The 24,382-nt window shown below is 37.5% G+C and overlaps 1 protein-coding gene across 1 annotated transcript in view; it reads left to right on the top strand.

Moving 5' to 3' along the window:
• The first annotated feature begins 491 nt into the window (after window positions 1–491).
• The window catches only part of Tspan8 (tetraspanin 8), a 36,250-nt gene continuing 12,359 nt past the window's right edge, over window positions 492–24,382 (top strand). Inside the window, exons 1-6 of the mRNA XM_090357195.1 lie at window positions 492–513; window positions 4,558–4,722; window positions 13,962–14,024; window positions 20,588–20,728; window positions 21,809–21,883; window positions 21,988–22,095. Coding sequence (XP_090213321.1) covers window positions 4,663–4,722; window positions 13,962–14,024; window positions 20,588–20,728; window positions 21,809–21,883; window positions 21,988–22,095 — 447 coding nt within the window. The 5' untranslated portion in view covers window positions 492–513; window positions 4,558–4,662. The remainder of the gene's footprint in view (window positions 514–4,557; window positions 4,723–13,961; window positions 14,025–20,587; window positions 20,729–21,808; window positions 21,884–21,987; window positions 22,096–24,382) is intronic.

Below are 24,382 nucleotides of genomic sequence, written 5' to 3'. Positions count from 1 at the left end.
GTGGCTAATGTGTACCTGGAACTCACGAAACAAAGGACCAATTCATTACACTCACAGAAGCCAGGTTGGCATTAAACCTTACATTTTAAAACAAATAACCAGGCAAATATTTGATAGAAAAATAGACTTGTTCAGTGATGCTGGGCTGGGGATTACAAAGACCTGTTTTGTATCCTCTCTTCTGTTGTTGAGTACTCTAGTCTGTACATGGACATGCATCCCAATTTGTAGAGAAAGAAAATAAGATTGCCTTTGAGAGAGCAGCTAGTAAATCTAGAAGAATAAACTGAGAGATCAATCAAGTGTAATTGGGGAATTTTAAAAGTACCTAAAATGCAATTAAACTGTGACCATAGGAGGATTGAATTGCAATTACAGTCTGGGAAATGGAAACCTAATAAATAATCATGTTTGTGTCCGGAGATAGACTGATGGCAGAGGGAAGGGACTCAGCAGAACACAGAGAGAGCCCTGTTAAGAAGACTCTGGTGAAGTGTCACAGCAATATTCAGGGTAAGAATGCTAAGTGCCTTCTGAAGTATTTGGCTACTGGATCTCTGGAATGATTCTAGTTCAATTGCCTATCAAAACTTGGCAGCACCTTTACTAAGCTCCTTACTGAATTTATTACGCAAAGGTACCTTTCATGCAAGCTTGACTTCTGATGCAGAGAAAAAGGAAATTATCCTTCATTATAAGTACCGTGGAAGTGATTTTTTTTGTGCATTGCTACTGTTTTTCTAGCACCATTTAGTATATTGAATGGATTTTTGAATATTCCTTATACAGAGGAAGATAATGTCATATGAAAATATGGACTACTCATCTAGGTGTGCTTTCTGGATCTGCTTTGTGCTGTTGTAACAAAATACCTGAGAACATGCAATTTATAAAGAGCAAAATTCAAGGTCAAGGAGATTAAATCTGGCAGAAGGTGGAAGGGAAGACAATATGCATGTATGTGTGTGTGCTTGTGTGCATTGTGTTTGTGTATTGTGTGTGCATGAGAAAATGAGCAAAAGAGAGAGGGGAAGGGACAGAGAGAGGGGAAGAGACAGAGAGAGAGAGAGAGAGAGAGAGAGAGAGAGAGAGAGAGAGAGAGAGAGAGAGAGAGAGGAAGAGGGGAAGAGATGAGAATGTGAGAAGTGGTTTGTATTGCCTTTACAACAAATACACGTTCCATGGTAATGACGATGAAGTCGGCCTAACCTAAAGATCTCACCTCTCAGCCATGCTCCATTGGGTATTAAGTTTCTAACACATAAACTTCTGAGAACACAGTCAGATGTGTTAATAAGTCTCAGATGCAGGTCTGGATTGCTCAGTGATCTAGAGAAAACTTCATCTAGGACATCTGGGGCATCTAATGGTTCTATACCTGGTCATTCCTGGTCCCTGAGCAGCAAGTTTCTCTGCTTTTCTTCCTGTCAGCATTCCCACACTGTTTGAAACTAAATGAAATTATGACTACCTCAGGGAGAACTTTCATGATTAATCAGATCTGAATCCATGTCCTGCTTTGTTTGTCATGTGCTTTCACTAGGTGTTACTCTCCTGGGCACAATGGCAACTGCAGGGAACCTTGTCTGAATTTAGTGAGACTTTCTCTCTGTTGCTTCCCCACTTGTATGTGCTGTTTTCAATAGATCTTTTTCCATTTTCTCTCCTTCCTGACCTGGGCTTTCACTGGGTTTAAAGATTTATTTACTGACACTTTCAGCCCAACCTAGCCCAGCCCAGTCCCACCACCGGTAATTATATGACAACGCCTCAAGATCTCTGGTAGGAAATGACTCAGACCTTATAACTGAGCAGGTAGTTGAGCCCAGTGGGGAGAATACTGACCTGCTGATATCTGGTGGGGCCTCTGCCATCGACTAGTCTTGTGAATGTTTCTAGTCTGTACTTTCAAATGCAATAATTTACTGGGTAGAGAAGGTAGGAAAGGCACTAGTTAGATTTGTGTTATGCTACATGAAAAGGAGGCATCCAGTCTCAAGTCTCAAGGTATGCTCTAGACCTGAGAAGTAATTCCATGGTTAGGGATCAAATGAAAGCGGGGAGCAGGGGTGGAGAAGGAGGAGGAGAAGGAATAGAGCAGATGGGTGCTTTGTGCTTTCCGTACCAGCCTAAGGAAACTTGCCTTAAAAGGTATCAGGAAGCTATTTTTAGGTTGGTTTCTATTCAAGGGAATCATATACATAGTCAGTGTTTATTAGAAGGAATTCTGGAGTGCTAGGACAGATGGGAGAAGAGACTAGCAGGAAAAGTCAAGAGCTGAATTATAAACGATAACCAAAGATACGGTGAAGGATATAATGATGAAAGAAATTCAGGAGTAATATGCAGTGAGAGAGAGAATACAGAAGAACAAACATTTTTAGCTTGGATCAGTATTGTGAGATTTTAACATTTAATGGGAAGAAATTTTGAGAGATAAGCTGTGTCATATTAACTTCAGAACTTCAGACTGGCCTGGGAGTTCTATGACATCCACTCATTTTCCTGTAAAAACATATTTATTGTCTGGGTTTCAGATTTAAACAATGATGTAATTGAAGGCGATATTCTTTTATTTTAGTTTTTTTAAATGAGATTCAGCATTCACCACTTCCAAACTGAAAGGAAGTAGGAACTCCACATCTTTGTCAACAGAGCAGCACTAAAATCTACATATATATGGGGCCAGGAGTTGGCCTAGTGGTAGAGTGCTTGCCTAGCATGCATGAAGACCCAGGTTTGATTCCTCGGTACCACATACATAGAAAAAAGCCAGAAATGGTGCTGAGGCTCAAGTGGTAGAGCTCTAGCCTTGAGAAAGTCCAAGGACAGTGCTCAAGCCCTGAGCTCAAGCCCAGGACTGGCAAAAAAAAAAAAAAAAAAAAAAAACCCTACATATATTTCACTTTACTTTTGTAGGATAAACAATCATTGGAAGGACTGATGAATCTATTTGGGTTGTCATGCAATCTAAATCTCTTTTTTTAAAAAAAAAGTCATGAAAAATTATGTATACTATTGTACCTTAAAAAAAGGTTGTGAAATTATTTCTGTGTTCTAGAGGAAATAGCACACTACTAGTTCCATTTCTGATGATTTAAACATGAAGTTATTATTTTTGGAAGTACTTCTAAATTTGTTCTTTAACAACAAATGTTATTACCAGTAACAAATTAAATACACAGTTAGGGAGAAGGATTGTATATAAATAAAATTTAGGAAAACACTTTTTTGGAGACATCCATGCTTGTTATACAGAATTTAAGGAAGATTTTTAAAGAATTATTTAAAGAATAGGTACCTTTGTTTAAGGGGAGAGGAGTTCCTTTTGAGAAAGACAAAATATGGAAAGCAGAATGATCTACACTGTTTACTCAAAGCAGCCCATACTTCCTGGTTAGCTCAGAGCATTTTGCTTTTACCTGGGGACAGCTGGCTTCCATTAGCACAAGAAATAATTGTCCAGTCTGTGATCATGGACCCATGATGATCTTCCTATTTTGAACATCCAAACCTACCCATAATCCAGAAACTGAATTAGTGGATTGGAGCTATTGCTCCACTGATCTATCAGGACAATGGAAATACAGTGTCCTCCCTAAAAACAAACCAAGCCATCATAAAAGGAATACATTATAAAAGGGACAATCAGAGTGGCTTCCTGAGATTTTTTTTTTTTTAATTTTCCCTTCATAAAGAAATCAAGATAGGGGCAGGGAGTTTGGCCTAGTGGTAGAGTGCTTGCCTACCATGCACAAAGACCCAATTTCGATTCCACAGTACCATATACATAGAAAAAAGCCAGAAATGGTGCTGTGGCTCATAGGGCAGAGTGCTAGCTTTGAGGAAAATGCCTAAACCAGTGCTCAGGCCCTGAGTTCAAGCCCCAGGACTGGCACACACATACACACAAAAACAAATCAAGATGAAAACGAAATGGTCTTACCTTTATAGGCAAAGCTGCCTCACCCTCTCTACCTGGCACAACTTCGGGGGGGGGGGGGGAGGAGGGGTGAAATCCCCAAACAAAAACAGACCCAAAAGCTTTGGGAGGGAGGTACAGGTCGTTCACTGTTCTGAGGTTAATGATAAAAGGATTCTGTGTCTAAACTTCAAGGTTTTACGGATTTTTAAAATGCACTTTATTGAATTTGGAAGAAATTTGGTATGCTTGATAAGAGGTATTGCAAAACTAGAGTCACCATATTCATTCATTTCCATACATGGAAAGACAGAGCAGGAAAGTCAGGCTGTGGTTTCTGAAGTCCAGCCTCCAATCTCCCTGTGCCATTCTCCCCTCGGTTTCAGCGCCACTGCTGCCACTCCCTTAACCTGATATCTGTTTACTTTAGAGGAGGAAGGTCTTGAGAAAGGATCATAAATATCCTGGCCCAGCGCCCTAGGAGGCATGACAAACAAAACAACATACTAGCCTGAAGATAGCTTTTATGATATTTAAATGTGTGGGTTAAATTTTTATCTACTTCAATAACTGTTTTGTTTTCTTCCCTCTTTATTTTCCTGTCTACCTCTTTGCTTTCTGTTTCTGCGCTGAAGCTGTGAGTGCAGGCATCCCAGCAGGGAAATCACCCCTGGGCTTATTTGCAGGACAAACCTGTAACAAATAGTTTACGTTGAAATATTCCTGGTCCTTTTGCGGAAATGGCAGGTGTGAGTGGCTGTATAAAATATTCTATGTTTGTCTTCAACTTCTTGTTTTGGGTAAGTGCTTTTTTCTTTTCATTATCAATTTTGTACAAGAAAGGGGATCTTGATATACATATCTTAAAGAAGAACAGATTCTGTACTAGAGAAATAGGGTAAGAAGGAAAATGTTCTAGCTATTTGCCTTTTGGGATTTGTTTGTTCTCTTTGGTTATTTCCGTAATTGAAAATAAGCCAGGGACTCAAAAGAGAGCACTTCAGGATCTGTGAGGAGAAACATTTTCTAAATGTTTTGGTATTGTGGCACAAACAATCATAGTAGAGAAAACATATCCTTTGACTGCAGGATAATTCTTCTTAGTTGTGTATCAACCAGGGGCTCTCTGTTTAAGAGATGTGGAGGAAAAGCAGTCTGGGCCCCTGGCTGATTCCTTTTTATCTGGGTTTCCAACAGTTGACTATTGGGCTGCCGGATGGAAAAGACATGACAAGAGGATTGTTTTCAGAGCCACCACCCAGTTTAAAGCAAGGGGTCACAAAAAGCTTGAAGGGAAGCAAGATTACTGAATTAGAAGATTAAACTAAGCCAGAGGGTTTGTGTTGGCATTTTATAGCCAGTATTTTGTTGTGTTATTAACCCAGTTGTAATCAAGAGGGTTTGTACTTAGCATGTTATACTTTATACTTATACTTTGTACTTAGCATGTTATACCTTATAAACCCATGGTCACAGACATAGCAAATAAATGCAAAGTGGCTCTCACTGTAGAAATGGAAAAACAAGAATGAGAAGTGCCGGCTTGGATAATGGGAAATCAAGGTTGTCATTCTTAGCATGTATCTTACGATTGAGGACTGTTCAAGGATGGAGGGTGTGGCATGAGGGATAGAATGCTAGGGGCGAGAACAGGAAGGAGAGAAGGCAACAATAAAGTAGAAGTAGCTCAAAATTGCCTAAATTTTTTTAAAAAAGTTTGAGTTGTAGTTTGAAAAGTAATTTATGCAATGTAAACAAAGAAGAATCCTTGTTTTATTTTTGAACTTTGTTATTCAGCTGGTGCCTATATGTTGGTAATTTTTCATTCTACTAAACTAATAGTGAGCTTAATTAAACTTACTGACACACATATTGTTCTATTGTAGTGAATAACTTTACACCGAATAATCAGTAGCTCTAATACATACAGATTTGGTAAGTCAAATGAGCTTATAAATAAATAACTAAAAAGATAGGTAAATAAATAAGAAATATTCTTTCTTTCCTCTGCTACTAAAATGGGCCACTTTTGAAAATGGTAAATAAAGCTCTAGAATATATGCTTATTTTTAAACAACTAGTCTTAACATATTGCTTTCTTTGAAGTACTTAAAACATTGGATGCAGGTTATACAGAAATATGTATTTTTATTATAGTACAGTACTTCCAATATCTACAAAAGAACACAGAATTGGGTAATTCACTTCATCACTCAATCCCAGCAGTGGATCAGCTATGGTCAGTTTTTCTCTACTAAAACTTCCATTCATTTCCCAACCCTATATAATCTTGAAGCAAATCTCAGCTGTATCATTTCATTTGAAAGCAATTTAGTATCTATCCTTGAATAGTAAAAGGTCTTTCAAAACTGATGTTATCACATCAGTATCACATTTTTTTTTCAGAGCTGAGGAATGACTCTTCAAACCCTAGTATCACATTTAAAAAAATATGAAATAATCATCCAATGTGTAAATGTCCATGTGAAATTGCCTTGTAAAGGTTCTCCTTTGAAGTGAGATCTAAACATGAGTGGGCCGGAGTTTGGCCTAGTGGTAGAGTGCTTGCCTAGCATGCATGAAAACCGGGTTCAATTCCTCAGTACCACATTCATAGAAAAAAGCTGGAAGTGGCTCACGTGGTAGAGTGCTACCCTTGAGAAAGCCAAGGACAGGGCTCAGGCCCTGAATTCAAGCCCCAGGACTGGCAGAAAAGACTTTAAAACCACCCACTGTTATTGACTGATAAATTCTTTATGTCGATTTTAATTTATAAATGTTCACTCCAACTTCATCTTCCCTTCCCCATGAGCATTTTCACAGTGATGTGTGCTGTTGATTTCAGCCCCTTCTCTATGGTGTGAACTCTTTTGTTTACACACCCAGGTGTGAATGAGCATGTTCCCATGGAGGGGATGAACAGATGCAGCAGTGGAACTTAGGAGAGACTATGTTAAAAATGAACTAAACAAGCTGGGCAGCTCATGCCTGTAATCCTAGTTACTCAGGAGGCTGAGATCTGAGGGTCAAGGGTCAAAGCCAGCCAGGAAACTAAAGACCATGAAACCCCTATTTCCAATTAACCACTAGAAAATGAGAAAACGGGCCATGGCTCCAGAGTGTAGGGCAGTAGCTTTGAGCTGAAGAGCTCAGGGACAGCACCCAGGCCCAGAGTTCCAGCCCCATGTCCCCACACCCTACGCCCCCCCCCCACAATGAACTAATTTTTTAGGGGGGGACAGGAGGGAAAAACTGGAAGAGAAGAAGGAAGGGTCACATTGTCCAAAAGGAAATATACTCATTACGTGACTTATGAAACAGCAACCTCTCTGTGCATCACCTTTATAGTAACAACTTTTAAGAATACCTCCCCCCTGAAAAAGAATACACATTATCTGTATGTCAGAAGTTGCATCAGGCAGTTTGATAAGCTTTATTTTTCTTTTTCGGGGGCAGTTACTTCATAAGTTACATTATTTCATTAGGAAATTCTTGATGTAGCACTCCTTTGGGAGATAATACTCTATTGGGAGATTACAATCCATTTTTAGTTCATTTAGACGTTCATTTAGCGATACTTCAGCTCTATCAAATTTTCTCATTTATTCTCTGGAATACTTTCAACAAGAAGAAAATTCTCATTGCTGATGTACTGTTTTATTACTTCTGACTTTGTGTGTGTTAGTATGTGTATAAAAAGGAACATATATGTACATGTATCACACATAACATATTTCATAAAAGATTATATATATTAGCATACATACTTCATCCTATTGGAGTCAGAATTATCTGTTTAATATTAAGTTTCAAGGTCAGCTGCAAAGACCTACAGCAAGCTGCAGCCTGACATTATCACATTTCTTTCCTGGGAAACTGATAATTTCACTTGCTTAATCTACTTGGTTATCACGTAATATAAAGTCTTTTTGGTGCGGAGATTTCCGTTAGATAGTGCTAATCACCCTCAAGTTTTCCCATCAATGCAGTGGGATCTATGATTTCTGTAGACTAGATAGTGACAAGGAGGTCTGAGTGAGGACAATGGTTGTAAGGGCCAATAGTAACTTTGAAGACAACACATGATATCTATGTTTTAAATAAAAATCTAAGCACTATGAGTTTCTGGGCTAGGGAATGCTCATTTCTCTTCTCCCATCTCTCCCCACCCTGAGCTTTCTGTTGGAATTTTATGATCCTTCATAGGAAATTAGCAATTTGTCACATTCCTAATGTTTACCTTAGTAAAATTTTAACGGTCCCACTGATGTGGTTTTCTTAGAGCTATGTTTTCAATTGCATTTTTTTCTGGTATTACTTATGAAGCTAAGCTTTTATAAAGTAAGTCCAGATGTTGAAATATCTCTAAGATACAGTCATTTAATCAAAATTTACTAGTTTCTTTTGTGAGAGACCTTGAGATAGGCTACACAAATATGTCACAATTTCCATTTGTTAGAGTTCCTAAATGAAGAGATAATTGTGTTCTGAAAATCACTCATGCTCAAGCTTTATACGAATTAGATAGTTCAGAGTGCTATGGAAAAGTTGTAAGTAAAAACTTCATCTCTTTTGCTGTCCCTTGGTTATCTCATATTGTTACAGTATCTCACTTTGTTACCTGATATATAGGATATATTCGTATTTGGTCATTTGAAATTGGATAGGGAAGGGGGAAAACAAGATAAGGGGTGGGGTGGGGGGGAGGGAAATGGGGACCAAGACATGTGAAAGGGTATCAATGTATGGGAATTAATGCACCATCTATCTGGAAAATATCATGTAACCCTTCTATTAATTATAATAATAAATACATTAAAAAAACTTATTTCCCTGAGATTTGTGTCAAAAACAGATAAAAATGCTCTGTTACTTCTACATCTCTTAGCTAGATTATGCCCGAGAGTATTACAAAGCTGTAGATTTTCATGGGGGTTTGAATAAACATGGAACCTGGGGCCTGGAGCTGGTAGATACATTGTAATAATGGCCAGAAGAGGTGTGGAGACACTAGCTCTTTTTTCTTTTCTGTGAGCTAGTATTACTATCCCTCATGAAGCAAGGTGAGAAATGACCAAGTAGTTAGGGAAGCCAGTCTGTATTAGCTAGTGATGGAAATCCATGCAGGAGGAAGCTTGAAGAGAGAAGATAGAATATGGAACACTACCAGACCAATGATTTTATGTTTGCCAGTACATCTTGTGGTATTGGGTCCTCTAGCTTTGATAGACTCTGTAAGCACATGCCTTTGTTAAAGGGGTATGTTAGAACACTTTTTTTTTTTTCTCAAACTGGGTGTAGTGGCCCAGCCTGTAATCCTAGTTACTCAGGAGGTTGAGATCTCAGGATCGCAGCTCAAAGTCAGCCCAGGCACTAAAGACCATGAGACTCAACTCCAATTAACCACTAGAAAAGGGGAAGTGGGGCTGTGGCTCAAAGGGTAGGGCGGTAGCCTTGAGTTGAAGAGCTCTGGGACAGTGCCCAGGCCAAGTTCAAGCTCTATGATCCCCCCCCCCGAAAAAAAAACACATTTTTTTTCCCTGAGCTTATGATATTGTTATAACTTGAGACTTGGGCTGTTTGTTTTCTTGAAATGGGCTCTTCAATTGTAATGTTGTACTTATATGAAAATTGTGCCTTTCAAGCAATCTGATGTGAAAATACTTCAACTTACATCATTTTATAATTCATAGAATACTAGAGAACAGATAAAATGCTGACTATATATCTCTTTATACATCCCAAAGTTATATAAATTTTAGTGATTACTTAGGCCCTATTTGTGTCAGAAAGGGTAGATTTTTGTACCTAAATTTAGAATTGTTTAAAATTGGATTTTATAGCAGTGTTTTGGGTGTTTGGTTACTTAGTATAGATTTAGAAAATGCACACAAAGATACTATAAAGATACATGTACTATCTATTTAACACTCCTACAATAATCATCATTCACTTAGGGGCTGTGCTTGAGCCCTTCAAAGCCACAGTGACCTCTTATTACTTTTGCTGTCATACTTGGTTGAGAAATAGGCCTGCAACCCCAGCAACACTTTTAATGGTTCCTCACTGAGTTTGCCATGGAAATAAGGTCAAGGGCCTTCTGATCTCTCAGCTCATTTGGACCAAGAATAATATGACAAACAACTGACTCTTGCTACTGGCACAGAATTACGAATTTTCTTTCATTTTAGTGCTTTCTCAATATAATTGACATATACTCATACTACAAAAAAGATAGAGCTGGGCAGGAAGAAGCAGGGATGATTAAAAATCTATTAAATGAGATAAGGACAAATTAGTATTTTATTATTTATTTATAGCCTGGATAATGTCTTTCTATTTTCTTCTTGGCATTTTATGATTTTCATCTTCTCCCCCCCCTCTTAATCTAGTTTAGTTTCCATAAGAAATTATTATTATTGCTACTACTACTACTACTACTACTACAGGATTTTTTTTTTTAACCAGTCAGGCGTGGCCATGATCCTTGAGCTTCTTTTGCTCAAGGCTAGCACTGTACCACTTGAGCCACACCCCATTTTCAGTTATTCCTGTGTGTGCCACTGATGAATCGAACCGAGGTCATCGTGCATGCTAGGCAAACATTCTACCATTAGGGCACATTCCCAACCCCACCACTACAGTTTTGGAAGGGGAAAAGCTGAAGATCAGGCTGCTGTCAACTGAGTTTCTGGTACAGAAACAGGTCAGACCCTGGCCCTTTTTTGGTTATGTTTAAGAAGAGAGACAGATCTGTTTCTTTTAAAAGCCACAGATCCTGTTGGATTCCCTGAAGATCTCACTTTCCTTTATTATCTCCTAAAACCCCTGCCATCAAAATTAGTCCAGTTGAACTTTAAGATTTTCATATAACAACATTTAGGGACACAATTCCATCCTATACCACATGAGTAAATACCCAATATTATCTAATTTCTTAGAATTCTGGTTCAGACTAATTGCTTCCTAATTACTTATGAGAAAGGATGTCCCGTGAAAGCTGCATGAAAACCACAGTGATTCTCTCAAATAAAAACAAAACAAAACAAAACAACAATAAGAACAACAAAAACAAGAGTCAGCTCTGCAGTGTCCTCTGACTGCAGGCCTGGAGGGCCGTATTCCTTTTATAATGTTGCCATAATACAATAGAACACAGCTACATACTCCTGAATTCCCACTTCCAATACGGGAGCCCATCTTTAAACCATGGGGATGAAACAATTTAGTGCTAATCATGATTCTAGAAAGATCACTCTTGATAGAAAAATAAATGTACTTGTAACATTGGTCAATATATTTGCAGCTAATTTCATAACATTAAGACTGTGACCTTTACATAAGATTTTCTTTAATAAGACAAGAATGATATGTTTTAAACATTCATTTCTTTTCATTTTCAAAGTGTTTTTAAAAAGGGGATAGAAATTGGAATGGTAACAATAGTTTAGTTCATTTAAGAGCCTGTAAAAATGTTTGTCTAATTATGAAGATTGAAGCTGAAAAAGATATTCGTAGTTTCTGAAATAATTGAGCACTCTAGCTTTTCAGTTTATGTTCAGCTTATGGACAATATTCAGTGGTGAGAAGATTAAACATTTTCATTTTAGGGGCAAATATGGTTGATTCTATAAGACTTAGGTATGATTGAATTTCTAAAACATGTTGGGAAAATGAAATAATTAGTAACACACAAAATGTTAAAGTTTTACAAATTATTCCACTATTACTCCCTAAATAGTAAGTTGTTGTTATGTTATTTTGTTGTTTTTGCCAGTCCTGGAGCTTGAACTCAGGGCCTAGGCACTGTCCTTGGGCTTTCTCAAGGCTAGCACTCTACTTCTTGAATCACAGCACCACTTCTGGCTTTTTCTGTGTATGTGGTACTGAGGAATCAAACCCAGGGCTTCATGCAAGCTAGGCAAGCACTCTACCACTAGACTATGCTCCTGGCCCCAAGTATTAAGTTGTCTCTTTGACAGTTTGCTAAATACCAGATAAGAATGATCATCACTATACTTACCAGGATAATTATTGTTGTTTTAAAAATAAGGGCAGCTTTTAAGACAATAAGTTTATATCTATTTGTGAAAGAAGAAGGAAAAGAAAGTGTCAGTAGGAAAAGGAAATGACAAACAAAAAAATTCAATGTGTATAAAACTATAGAACAAAATCCCAGAGGGTCTCATTATTACTTAATAAATACTTATTCACCAACTTTTGAACAAACAACTGCTGAAATGAATTTTTATCCCCATTTGCAAATGATAATAAGGTTTGTTGAGAGGAGGGGATTTTCAGCTCTAAAGGTGTTTTAGTTTCATGTTCTGTGTGTGGGGGGGGGGAAGAGAGGAAGAGAGATAATTAAATTGGGTAAGTTATTTCATGACTGGTTAAATCTTTCATTTTTAATTATTTTAGAGTGATTGTAATTGTTTTGTAGCTGTTGAGCATGTATTTAGGGTGGATTGGTTAAGAGTTGACCTATGACAATAACCTGTCAGGATTTAATTTCTTTATCCCAAATAAATTCCAATGGTTAAGATGTAGATGGCTAGTGAGTTTTCTTTGAGAACACATCTTCTGTGGTCAGTTGGTCATACTTATTGTACTCTCTATTCCTTACCAAAGTCTTTGACCTTATTTCCACTACAAATTTAATGATAAACCATGCAAAACACTACTGGGGTTATAGGCCTGTGTCTCAATCATGCACGACAACAAGGACACTGCAGGGTCACTGGGGTTTTGGAGGACTCTCACATTTCCTTGTCAGAGTACGGAAAGTTCATAATTGAAAGTTCTCCATAGCCTTCTGTATCTGCTATATTACCTGTGCTGTTCCCAACATATTTCTCTAATAAAGTATTTTGATTTTTTGAAGCCACAATATATATCTTTCAAAGAAATCTTGAAAGACAAGAGTTTTCCTTCACTAAAGTAAAATGTGTTTTATATGTCAGCCTTGATCCAAATTAAATAATCTGGTAAAGTCATTAAAGGAATTTAAAACTTAAAGAACTGTTCTCCATTGTTCCTTCTCTCTGGAAAGCTTTACTACCTGAAAAAACTTTTTTTTTCTTTTTCCATATATTTTTATTGTAATTAATAGAAGGGTTACATTATATTCACTAGATAGAAGGTGCATCACTTCACATACATTGCTACCCTTTCTCATGTCTTGGTCTCCATTTCTCTCCCCCCACCCTTGCCCCTCATCTTGTATTCTCCCCTTCCCTATCAGATTTCAAACAACCAAATGCACATATATACAATATATCGGAAAACAAGGTGAAATACAGTAACAGTATGAGATAACCAAGGGACAGCAAAAGAGATGAGAGATAACAGTACATTAAGGACAACACTCACTCATTTTATGGCTTTTGTCTCTATATCCTGGAGGTTCTTTCATTTAGTATCATACTATATGGCCTTATGTATCTAGGTTTTATTCCTTTATACATCTCTGCTAGGAGAGCCCAAGGTTTCTACTGATTATGACAAATGAGGGAAACCATTGAGCCAATGTTGAAAGAACTTATTTTTAAAAGAACTTATTTTGGTTCAAAAAGTATTGGTTCATGTATATATCTTTGTGCTTAACTACAGATTTTTTTTCTGTCTAGCCCAACTATTTCCCTCTTGAATCTTAATTGGATATTTTGTGACTAGTCAGTTGTTTCCTTCTTTACAAAATAGCTTCCTGGACAAATCCAGGGACATACTAAGTACACTTTGTTGCTAATAAAGACACCTGACTGGAATAAAATCATGAAAAAGAATGTTTCCACACCCACTAGAGACAACTGATTGTCTATAGATCTACAAAAGGACTGTGGATGAGAAACACATTTATTCTTTCTAAACTTATCAAGGACAGTGGGACACTAGTGGCTATCTGCATCTGAACATGCCTCATATAATAGCATAGTTAATGATAAAACTTTGCAAGCAGATCAGTTGGGGTATTTTGTAGAATGACTGTTTTAATCTATTTTAGCTGTACTCTAAACATTCTTTATTATTTTACTTGCAGATATGTGGCTGCTTGATCCTGGGAATAGCAATATGGTTGCGAGTAAGCAAAGACTCAAAAGAGGTAATACTGAAATGAACTCAAACTATTCGGTGCCAACAGGAAGTAATTTCTTATAGTAATGAGATCATGATAATTATTATAATTTTGACAATATTTTAACTGCTTCATGTAAATTATTTGTACTGGTATATGAGTTTATAATTCTATAAATTTGTTACATGCCTGGCACTGTGCCAGACATGAAATAAGCCTGGAGAATAAGAGGAAGTAGTGTTTGTAAACCAGGAGTATTTCAGTAAGAGCAGAGATCAGAAAGGGCCAAGTTAGTACTTTGTCTTCTTCATGATTTAAGGTTGGCCTGTTGTCTGGTTTGAGAATACAGACAACCTCTCTTGATTGGTCCAAAAGGAATGTAGATGGAAGTTTTCTTAGAGAAGAAGAGAAAGTGGAAAGGGAGTTGTTTATCTGTCATAATTGGCATTGGAGGCCACTTCTTCCAACAATGCTACTGAAACTCAACAGTGATCTGGGGTTATCCAAATGACTCCTATGTCAGACTAACAAAACTGCACTCACCCCCATTCACCGCCACATACCTTTACATGTCCACACACAGTCCTTACGAGGTTTGGAGGAAGTTTACTGAATAGCCCTTGAACTCCACATGGTGCTAATTAGTTCTGTTCTTTAATTTTTATTTTATGATTGGGGTGATACCCAGAGGAGTTACAGTTACATTCATCAGGTAGTCGGTATATTACTTCTTGAACATTGTTATCCCGTCCCATATTTTCCTTTCACTTTCCCTCCATCCCAATCCCTCCTGATCATCTGGTTTTTCCCTTATCTTCCCATTTTCAAATACACAGATAAATGTATATACAATATACCAGGTACCAAAGACAAATACAGTAACAATATGAGATAAACCTTAATGGGAAAAGAAGAAAAAAACAGCTTCGCATAGTAGATTAAGAACAACAATCACAAAGATAAACCTCTTGTTTCCATATCCTGGAGGTCATTTCACTCAGCCTCCTCTTATATGGACATATGTACATAGCTTTTGAGCTATTATGATCTATTATGAGAATTAATTGTTACAAATGAGGGAAAACATGTTTCTTTGGGTCTGCCTTACTTCACTTAATATGATTTTTCCCGTCTTTCCATTTCCTTCCAAATGGAACAAGGCCATTCTTTCCCATGGCAACATAGAATTCCATGGTATGAATATATCACATCTTCAGGATCCATTCATCTACTGAGGGGATGCTAATTAATTCTGTTCTATAACTTGCTGCCACAAATACAGAAGGAAAGCTAAGACATAAGTGTGTAAGGGTTGTTATTTAGTACATTGAGTAATAATGCAGTGAGAAAATACTCAACACATTGAATAATTCCTTGGCATCATCATCACCTAGCTTTTCATATTCTTATCTTTCCTTCCTTCCTTCCTTCCTTCCTTCCTTCCTTCCTTCCTTCCTTCCCTTTCTTTCTTGTATCTTTCTTTGTCTCATTCTTTCCTCCTTTCTTCGTCCCTCTCTCTTTCTTTCCCTACCTCCCTCCTCTCTCCCTCCCTCCCTTCCTCCCTTCTTTCCTTCTCTCTCTCTCTCTCCTTCCTTCTCTTTTTTGTCTCTTTGTCTCTCTTTCCTTCTCTCTCTCTCTCTCTCTCTCTCTCTCTCTCTCTCTCTCTCTCTCTCTCTCTCTCTCTCTCCCTCTCCCTCTCCCTCTCCCTCTCCCTCTCCCTCTCCCTCTCTCTCTCTCTCTCTCTCTCTCTCTCTCTCTCTCTCTCTCTCTCTCTCTTCTTTCTCTCCCTCCCCAAGTCTTCCCTTCCTCCCTTTCTTCCTTTTCTGTCTGTCTGTCTCTGTCTCTGTCTCTGTCTGTCTCTCTGTGTCTCTGTCTCTGTCTCTGTCTCTCTCTCTCTCTCTCTCTCTCTCTCACACACACACACACACACACACACACACATACGAATGCTACTATTCTTTACTTCATGCAAAGCAGTCGATTTATTCTTAGTTTGAACTCCACACAGGATCACATTTATTGCCACAACTTATCCTCTCTCAAGAAGAATCTTGATTCCTGTTTAAATACTATGGTGATACTATTAAGCCAGCAAGGAAGACAATCCATTGTCTATTAAACTATACTACATTGTATAGCTAACTGCATTTTGATACCACCTAGTGGAAAGAAAGATTATAAACCAATTAATATGTTCTCTTTCTTGAAGAGTTTTGCTTTTCTGAAAACTTAGGTCTCTTCACCTTTGCCCCTCTCAACTTTCTTTGTGTCCCTGGCAGAGAAACATAGGGATAATTTGTTACTTCCTCATTCTAGAATTGACTCACCTTGGTGAGAAACTGGGAGGGAGCTCAGGTAAGGCAAATTGCAGATAATAAACTCCAGTTCATCAGAATTTTATTATTTAAACTGATAAGTAAAATTGACTTCCTGATGAGCTAGAGATGTGACTTTGAACCTGAGGAGGAAGATATATGAAAATATTCGGAGTTTATCTAACATAATTAAGCACAATGATTAATTTTTTTCAAGATGTGAGTTTAACCTGGGTTATTTCATTATTTTATTTCTGATTGATATTTTCTTCCTCATCAGTGTTTGTCATGAGTAGACATAGTGCTCAATCTGTTAATAAATTACACACATTGAACAGATTAAAGGAGTGACGCCAAGGCTAGTGTTCTACAACTTGAGCCAGAGCACCACTTCTGGTCTTCTGGTGATTAATTGGAGATAAAAGTCTCATGGAGTTTTTGGTGCCTGGTATATCTTTGAACCGTGATCCCCAGATCTCAGCCTCCGGAGTAGCTAGGATTACAGGTATGAGCTACCATAACCAGCAGGAGTGATGCCATCATTCAGAGGCACAACTCCATATCTTGGGGGAAGGAGGATGAGGATGGAGCATCTTTTGTAAAATTCTGACTGTGTGCTGTTAGCTTCTTACCCAGAACCAAAGTCAGAATATGCCAGAAATCCTTAACCAGAGTGCTTTATATGAAATTGGCTTAATTTATAGTCATTCAAAGTTAGTGACAAAAAAATTAAGACCAAAGAGCTAAATTTTATTACTAGAAAAACCAAAGTAACAGCTTAACAAGGGAATATAAGCCTAAATGCAGAAGAGAAAGATGATAGAGAGGTGACATTTCTTTCTTTTAAAGGGCCTCAGTGGGACTATTTTCTTTCTCTATTATTATAAACTCCTATGAGGCAAACTATAAGGGAAACTATCCTGGAGATTTTTTCTAATCAGCAGAGGATCTTTGAATATTCAGCCTTCAAATCCAGAAGTCCTTTTTGTTGCCCTTTGATTCATCTCATAATGCTACTGTATCTGACTTTGTTACCTGGTATATTGTATATATATTTATTTGTTTGTGTGAAATGGGGTGGGGGAAGGGAAATGGGGAAAAACATAAGAAGGCCTATCAATATATGAGAAGTAATGCACCCATTATCTGGCAAATGTAACTGTAACCCCTATATACATTACCTCGATAATAAAAAATAAAATGGAAAAAAAGAAAAAAATAAATTCTCCATCATTCTTTCTTCTTTCATGTAATTTTATTATCACAATAAAGATGGTACACACAAGAGTTATATATGTCATATAAAGTCTACATTGCCCTTGGCACAATGAACAATGTCACCCCTTCCCTGACTTTTTTCCCTGTTTTTCCCTTCCATCCCTACCCACAAATTATACAGTTTATTTTTAACAAGGTGTCTAGTATCACTGCTGCAATTTGTTCACCCTTTGTCTCTCCATTTCTGTGACCCCTTCTCTTCCCTTCCCTTCCCTTCCCTTCCCTTCCCTTCCCTTCCCTACCAAAGGCAAATACATGAACAAACAAGACAAAATTAAAGAGAAACAACAGGAACCAAAGAAAAAACCTCTCTCATTTCTATTTCCTGGAGTTGATTTCCATAAATAGTATTTTAAATGCTCAGACGCACACAGGTATTGCTCTGTGTCTCACTGTGTGCGAATGCCTTGTGTTCTGGATAATTGATCATGTCCCAGTGTATGTTTTCCTTTGACCATCCTGTGTGTTTCCTTCTAGATTTATAGGCACATTTTAATCACCACAAATGAGAGAAACTATGCAACCTATGTTTCTCTTTCTCCCCTCATCTTAAGATACTCGTAGACTCAGTGGTCGTCCAAGAGAGCTTTTAAAAGCCTTCTCTGTTTCTGATTGAACAAACATCTTAACTCACATTTCCACTTTATTCTCCAAAAAGAACAGACATTTGTCCAACTGGACTTGGCTCAGTGACTTATCCCTTGATTTACCGACCTGGTACAGCCTCACAGAAGTGCCTGCCGGTTCTAGTTGGACTACTCAGTCCTTGTAGATAGACATTTCATTTATTATTTCTACCTTTGAGATAGCTATTTTAATTTCTGATAACCCAGCTAGAGATGTGTTAGGGCTTTTTGTATTTAATGGTAAGTCTATTGAGTTGGTTTCCTACAAGTGCTTTTTGACCATATTTTCAGTCACTCTAATAGCACACCTATTAATACTATTATTTCCTAGCTTTCATCTTAATAAAAAAGTGTTTCAAATTCCATCAAACAAAAATACGCATAATAGAACCACGCTTTCCAAATATGTAAATGGAAACATTATCTGTAAGCACACACTCTTGGAGACAAAGGAGGCTTTAGAAATTGCAGACCTGACCCACTTTCCTTTCATAAATGAGACACTGGGTCCAGTGTACCTGCATGTCCTAGAGTTACAAACTCTTCTAGGACTATGGATCTTTGTTTGAAGATTTTCATAATTTCAGTTCATTTCTTCTTCCTGATTGTTGAATAAAGGTTTCTACTAGGCTTGGAGTGGATTTAAAATGGCTTTAAAGGAGAAAGATTATTTGTACTGTCATGAATTTGAATTTTATTGACAGTTAAGAGGTGATCTATAGGCTTCCAGGTGCTGGATGCAAAGTTTCTAAAAGAGAGTAAGTAGTGCCTACCTAGTGCCTGCTCCAGAGACAGAGCTTGTATAGCAGGCACTGGCGCTCTTTCTTTAACTGCCCCAGTATGGGAGAGTGAGGGGAGGTGGTATTATAAGGTATTTAGGTTGTTTGGAGAAGCACTGAATGAAAGGCCTTGGGCTGTTATCTTCCATATCCCATTACTTCACAGGCACACACACAAAAAGAGTTTTTTGGGCTGGCTCCTCTGGGAATGAGAAGAGAGACTGGACATGAAATATCAGGAACTGGGCACTTTATTTATTTATTTATTTATTTATTTATTTATTTATTTATTTATTTTTTGCCAAGATGCAAGGCATTGATATTAACTCATAAAACTCCCCCTGTCCTTTTACAGTCAAGTCCTACCTTCCCTTTTGTTTTGCCCAAAGACAAATACCGCTTTGATTTTTATCACCAAGCATTTGCCTGTTTTTGAACTTCACATATATCATCCAGTGTTTGCCCTTCAGCATATGGGTTTCTCATCTCAACATAATAGTTATGAGGTTATCCATGTTGTATTTATCAGTGATTTGAAGAATTTGGGCTTTGTTTTTCTAAGTTAAAGATAATTGCATTATCATAAAACACATGCTACATAGCATTAGTTTAAGTACAAATACAGTTTGACCTTAAAATCAGATCAAGAAAAGTGAGAATAATGTCCTTCTAAGATTTCTAAAACAACTTTAAAAAAGCTAGTAAGTCTCTTTTTAAAACATAATCTTCATATATTTCTTTTACAACGTTTTAAAACATTTAGGAGTTACACATAAGCATGGAAAACCATCCTTCAAAGCCAATCAGGAACAATTATTATCCATTCACTTTTTGGACCCCTAAGCTGTTTTCAATATATTTAGATAACATAGATGAACAAACAATAACATCTTCAAGTACTATGAAGATATCTTCATGTAATCAGTTAAATACAGCTTATTCTTCAAATCATAAGCAAGAAAAGGAATTATTTTTGTCTTGTTTTCTGCCAGTCCTGGGGCTTGAACTCAGGGCCTGAGCATTGTCTTTGGGCTTTCTCAAGGCTAGAGCTCTACCACTTGAGCCACAGCACCACTTCTGGCTTTTTCTATGTATGTGGTAACCTAGGAACCAAATCTGGGTCTTTGTGCATGCTAGGTGAGCACTCTACCACTAGGCCAAACACCCGCCCAAGAAAAGAGATTTCTTAGGACAATTTGAATCAAATGTCACACCTAAAAGTTTGATTTAAAATAAAACTATTTTAGAATCTCCGATTCTTACCAGCTTCCTACCTGGTACTGTGTCAGGAACAGAAAGATTTTGCAATGACAATTTCGTTGTCATGTGGTCCTATCAAATAGATATTAGGTATAATGGTTTGAGTTGCTGCATACAATGCAGAAATTTAAGCTTCAGCTATCCTCCCATTTATAATCTAGAAGGAATGAGTCCTTTCTTGTGTGCCTACTATGTGATTGGCTTTGTTCTGGAATGGGGGAAATGCCAGAACAGGGCCTGTCCCATAGTAGGCATGCAAGGGTTATCTATAGAATGAAAACATTACTATAAAGAAAATGAATTTACATCACGAATCTCTTTTTTATTTCTAGGTCCTCACTTCTGGGAATTCTACTAGCAGTGATCCCTTTGTTGCTGTGAATATCCTGATAGCTGTGGGTGCTATTATTATGATTTTGGGTTTCCTGGGATGCTGTGGTGCTGTGAAAGAAAGTCGCTGCATGCTCCTCCTGGTGGGTTTTCCAGACAAAATTCCATTCTCCTCCCCACCCCATTCAGTCGTATAATCCATCTGGATCTGTGTCACCTGGTTCATCACATCTCCCCATCTATTCCTACTGAGATCTCCGTTCTGGAGATCTCTTGCCCTATTGTCTGTCAAAAGACTCCTAATATCGATGGGACATTGACTTCTGTTTTGAGGCTTTGATTATAGAATACAGCTTCCTTAGATTTGGCTTGCAGCTGGTTTAGATTTGAAGACACTCTGAGAGACAATATGTTTTAATCATTCATTCATGCGGCACTATTGCATAAAAATGTACCAGACAAGTGTGCTACATGATACCAAATAACTTAGACCATTACCACTGAGGAAGACTAATAAGTAAACAAAGAGCTATAGCAGAACAGGGTAAAGAGAGAAAAAGGACCTTACAAGCCAGAGCAGAAGTGAATAAGGTGAGAGTATAGATAAGAGAGTTGAAAAAGAGTTTAGCAGAATGATAGCATCCTTGGTGGTTGATTTTTGTTTTCAGTAATAAGGCCTCATTTGTGTTTGGGAAATGCAATTACTGGAGGAGCTTGTTTTTTTTTTGTTGTTGTTGTTGTTATTGTTTTTTGTTTTTAAATCTCATTTGTGGATTGCTTCCTCACAAATTATAAGTTCGTAGATCTGAAGCAGCTTTAAAGAATCCACATATAAAACAAGTTATCATGAGATTCTGACAGAGGTGGAGACACTGTTTTGAAGCCAGTTTGAGTTAGTCTGTATGTTTGTATTTGGTACAAGGAGAGGAAATATAATATTCAAATTAATTTATATATGTTTCTAACTTCTCTCCCTTTAATATGAGGTAAACCCAAAGTAATCCTTCTCAGTAAAGTTTTAGTGGCACTACTTTCCTTCAACAGCAGTTGAGGCAAATGTTTCTGAGCAGCAATGAAACCCAAATCTGCAGTTCGTACACAGACAATCATGGTTAATGATCTTCTTGTGGGACAATCCTGACCTTAATGCCCAAATGCCCAATTTGGTTGCTGAGTGCACTGAAAATAACAGAAATCCTTCTTTTTTGTGTTTATTCTTCCAGTTTTTCATAATCTTGCTCCTGATCCTGCTTCTGCAGGTAGCAGCGGGTATTCTAGGAGCCGCTTTCAAATCTGAGGTGTGTACACAAATGATATTTCATAATTTGGGGAAAAGCCTAAGACATGGAAATACCACCTTCTTTCATGTATCAATGACTTAACCATATTTTTCAATTTTCAGTCTATTCGAGTGCTGAATGAAACACTCCATACAAATGTAGGGTATTTGAGTGGAAAGGGGGAAAATGGAGAAGAATTCCGGAAAGCCATGAATTCATTGCAGAAAGAGGTAATTAGAATTATAATTCTTTGATGTCTAATCTTTTAACTGGTATATCCTGTAAGGAATGAACAAACATATCCATGTTGCAGATTTTGACTGTCACAATGTAGTAAGAAAAACTAATGGTTTTTTTGGGAGGTGGGGGGGTCATGGGGCTTGAACTCTGGGCCAGGTCGTTGTCCCTAAGTTCTTCCGCTCAAGGCTACCGCCCTATCCCTGGAGCCACAGCCCCACTTTCCATTTTCTAGTGATTAATTGGAGATAAGAATCTCAAGGTCTTTAGTGCCAGGCTGGCTTTGAACAGTGATCTTCAGATCTCAGCCTCCTAAGTAGCTCGGATTACAGGTGTGAGCCACCTTGCCTGGCTTAAATATATTTTTTAAATGTTTTTCAATTCCTATTGATGATCTGAAAATGTTCAGAGTTGACTAAATTAGTCTCAATTGGCTCAAACCAATAGTTGTGCTAACATAATATTTACTGTTTCAAAGAGTAGCTTGTTGAGGAGTCTCTGTCTCATCTTCTTTCTCCCTTTCCTTCTCATCAAATTTTACATTGGATAGCTCATTTACTACTCATAACAACCCTTCAAGGTTATATTCTAGTTTGTTTTGCATACCTATGATAAAATATTAAGGCTGAGTCTTTATGAGGGATCTATCCAATTGTGAGACAGAAAACAAGAAGCTGTGCAGGAAGAGGAGTGCTTCTCTGATAATAACCCTTTCTTTCAGGAACTAACTTATTTCTCAAAAACCCCTCCCATCCTAGGAACACTCATTAAGACAATAATCATCTATTCACATAGATGAAATCTCAGCTACCTAATGATCTTCCACTATTCCCTACATCTTAAAAGTTCCTTAATACCACTGCATTGGGAACTAAGTTTCAAGCACAAGTAAGTGGAGAAACACACTTAAATCATAGCTTCAGAATGAAGAGTAATAATGATAGCCTCAGAAACCTTATTATAAAGATGGGAATTGGGATTTAGAGATGTATTACAATGAATCAAGGATGAGGTTGGAATTTGAATACAGAGCTATCTGACTATTTTTTTTCATGAGAACAATCTTGTCCTCATTCTCTTCCTCCTCCCCCTCTACTGCTTCTTCTTCCTCCACTTCTTCCCCCTCTTCTCTCCTTTCTTTTTTTTTCATTGTAATTAATAGAAGGGTTACATTATATTTGCCAGATGGAAGGTGCATTACTTCACATACATTGATACCCTTTCTCATATCTTGGTCTCCATTTCCCTCCCCCCAACCCCCACCTCTCATCTTGTTTTTCCCCCTTCCCTATCCAATTTCAAATAACCAAACACAAATATATCCAATATATCAGATAACAAATCTCCTTTCTTTTTTAAATATATTATATTGTAATTAATAGAAGGGTTACATTATATTCACCAGATAGAAGATACATTGCTTCACAATCATTGTTTCCCCTTCTCGTGTTTTTGTCCCCATTCCCCCTTCCCTCATCTTGTTTTTCCCCCTTCCCTACCCTATTTCAAATAAACAAATAAACATATATACAATATATCAGATAACAAGGTAAGATACTGTAACAATATGTCCTCTCCTCCTTTCTTCACTCATTTTTTTTCTTCAGAATTAAATCAAAGCTTGAGGAGACTTCTATTCAATCTATTAAACATTACTAGACACTGTTCCCTAAGGGAAATACTACTGGTAGCCAGGTTTGTCTATTCAAGGTTCCTTGAGTGGTGCTGTCTTTTTGTCTTGTAGCCATTGTTTCCCATCCTTAAAATGTATTCTTAATGACTGCATGTACTTGAAAGCTTGACTTAAATAATTATTTGGTAAAGCATCTTCTCACCACACGTTTTATTTGGAATTTACATCATATTAACAACACACACTATTCTGTTCTGGCCTGTCATGGACATTCTCATATTCTTAGAGGTGGGCTGGATTTTATAGGTCATCTAACCTAATTTGGCATTGTTCAAGTTATTTTATATTCATGGTTTTCACCATTTAAAACTGGAAGATCTGAAAGTATGCCAATTTCTTCTCATCAGTTTTATATAAAAGTCTGATGACTGATAGGTTCTTTTCTCATTTGAAATAAAACCTCTTAAAATTTACACAACTTAGTGCTAAATTTTCTGGGATTTTGAAGGACTGCAGTCTTTAGATACACGTGGTGGTTTGTTCTTGACCCCTCAAGGTTTGTTTTTCAAATGGAAACATCCTTAACTTCTTCAGCTGTTCATCGGATGACCTTTTATATTTTTCCCCCAGAAAATTCATCAGTTTCT

The sequence above is a fragment of the Megascapheus bottae genome, chromosome 2 (genome assembly GCF_031878675.1).
Source record: "Megascapheus bottae isolate mThoBot1 chromosome 2, mThoBot2.hap1, whole genome shotgun sequence".
Lineage (NCBI taxonomy): Eukaryota > Metazoa > Chordata > Mammalia > Rodentia > Geomyidae > Megascapheus > Megascapheus bottae.
The sequence above is the reverse complement of the archived record's forward strand: the minus strand, read 5'-3'. Positions and strand labels throughout refer to the sequence as shown.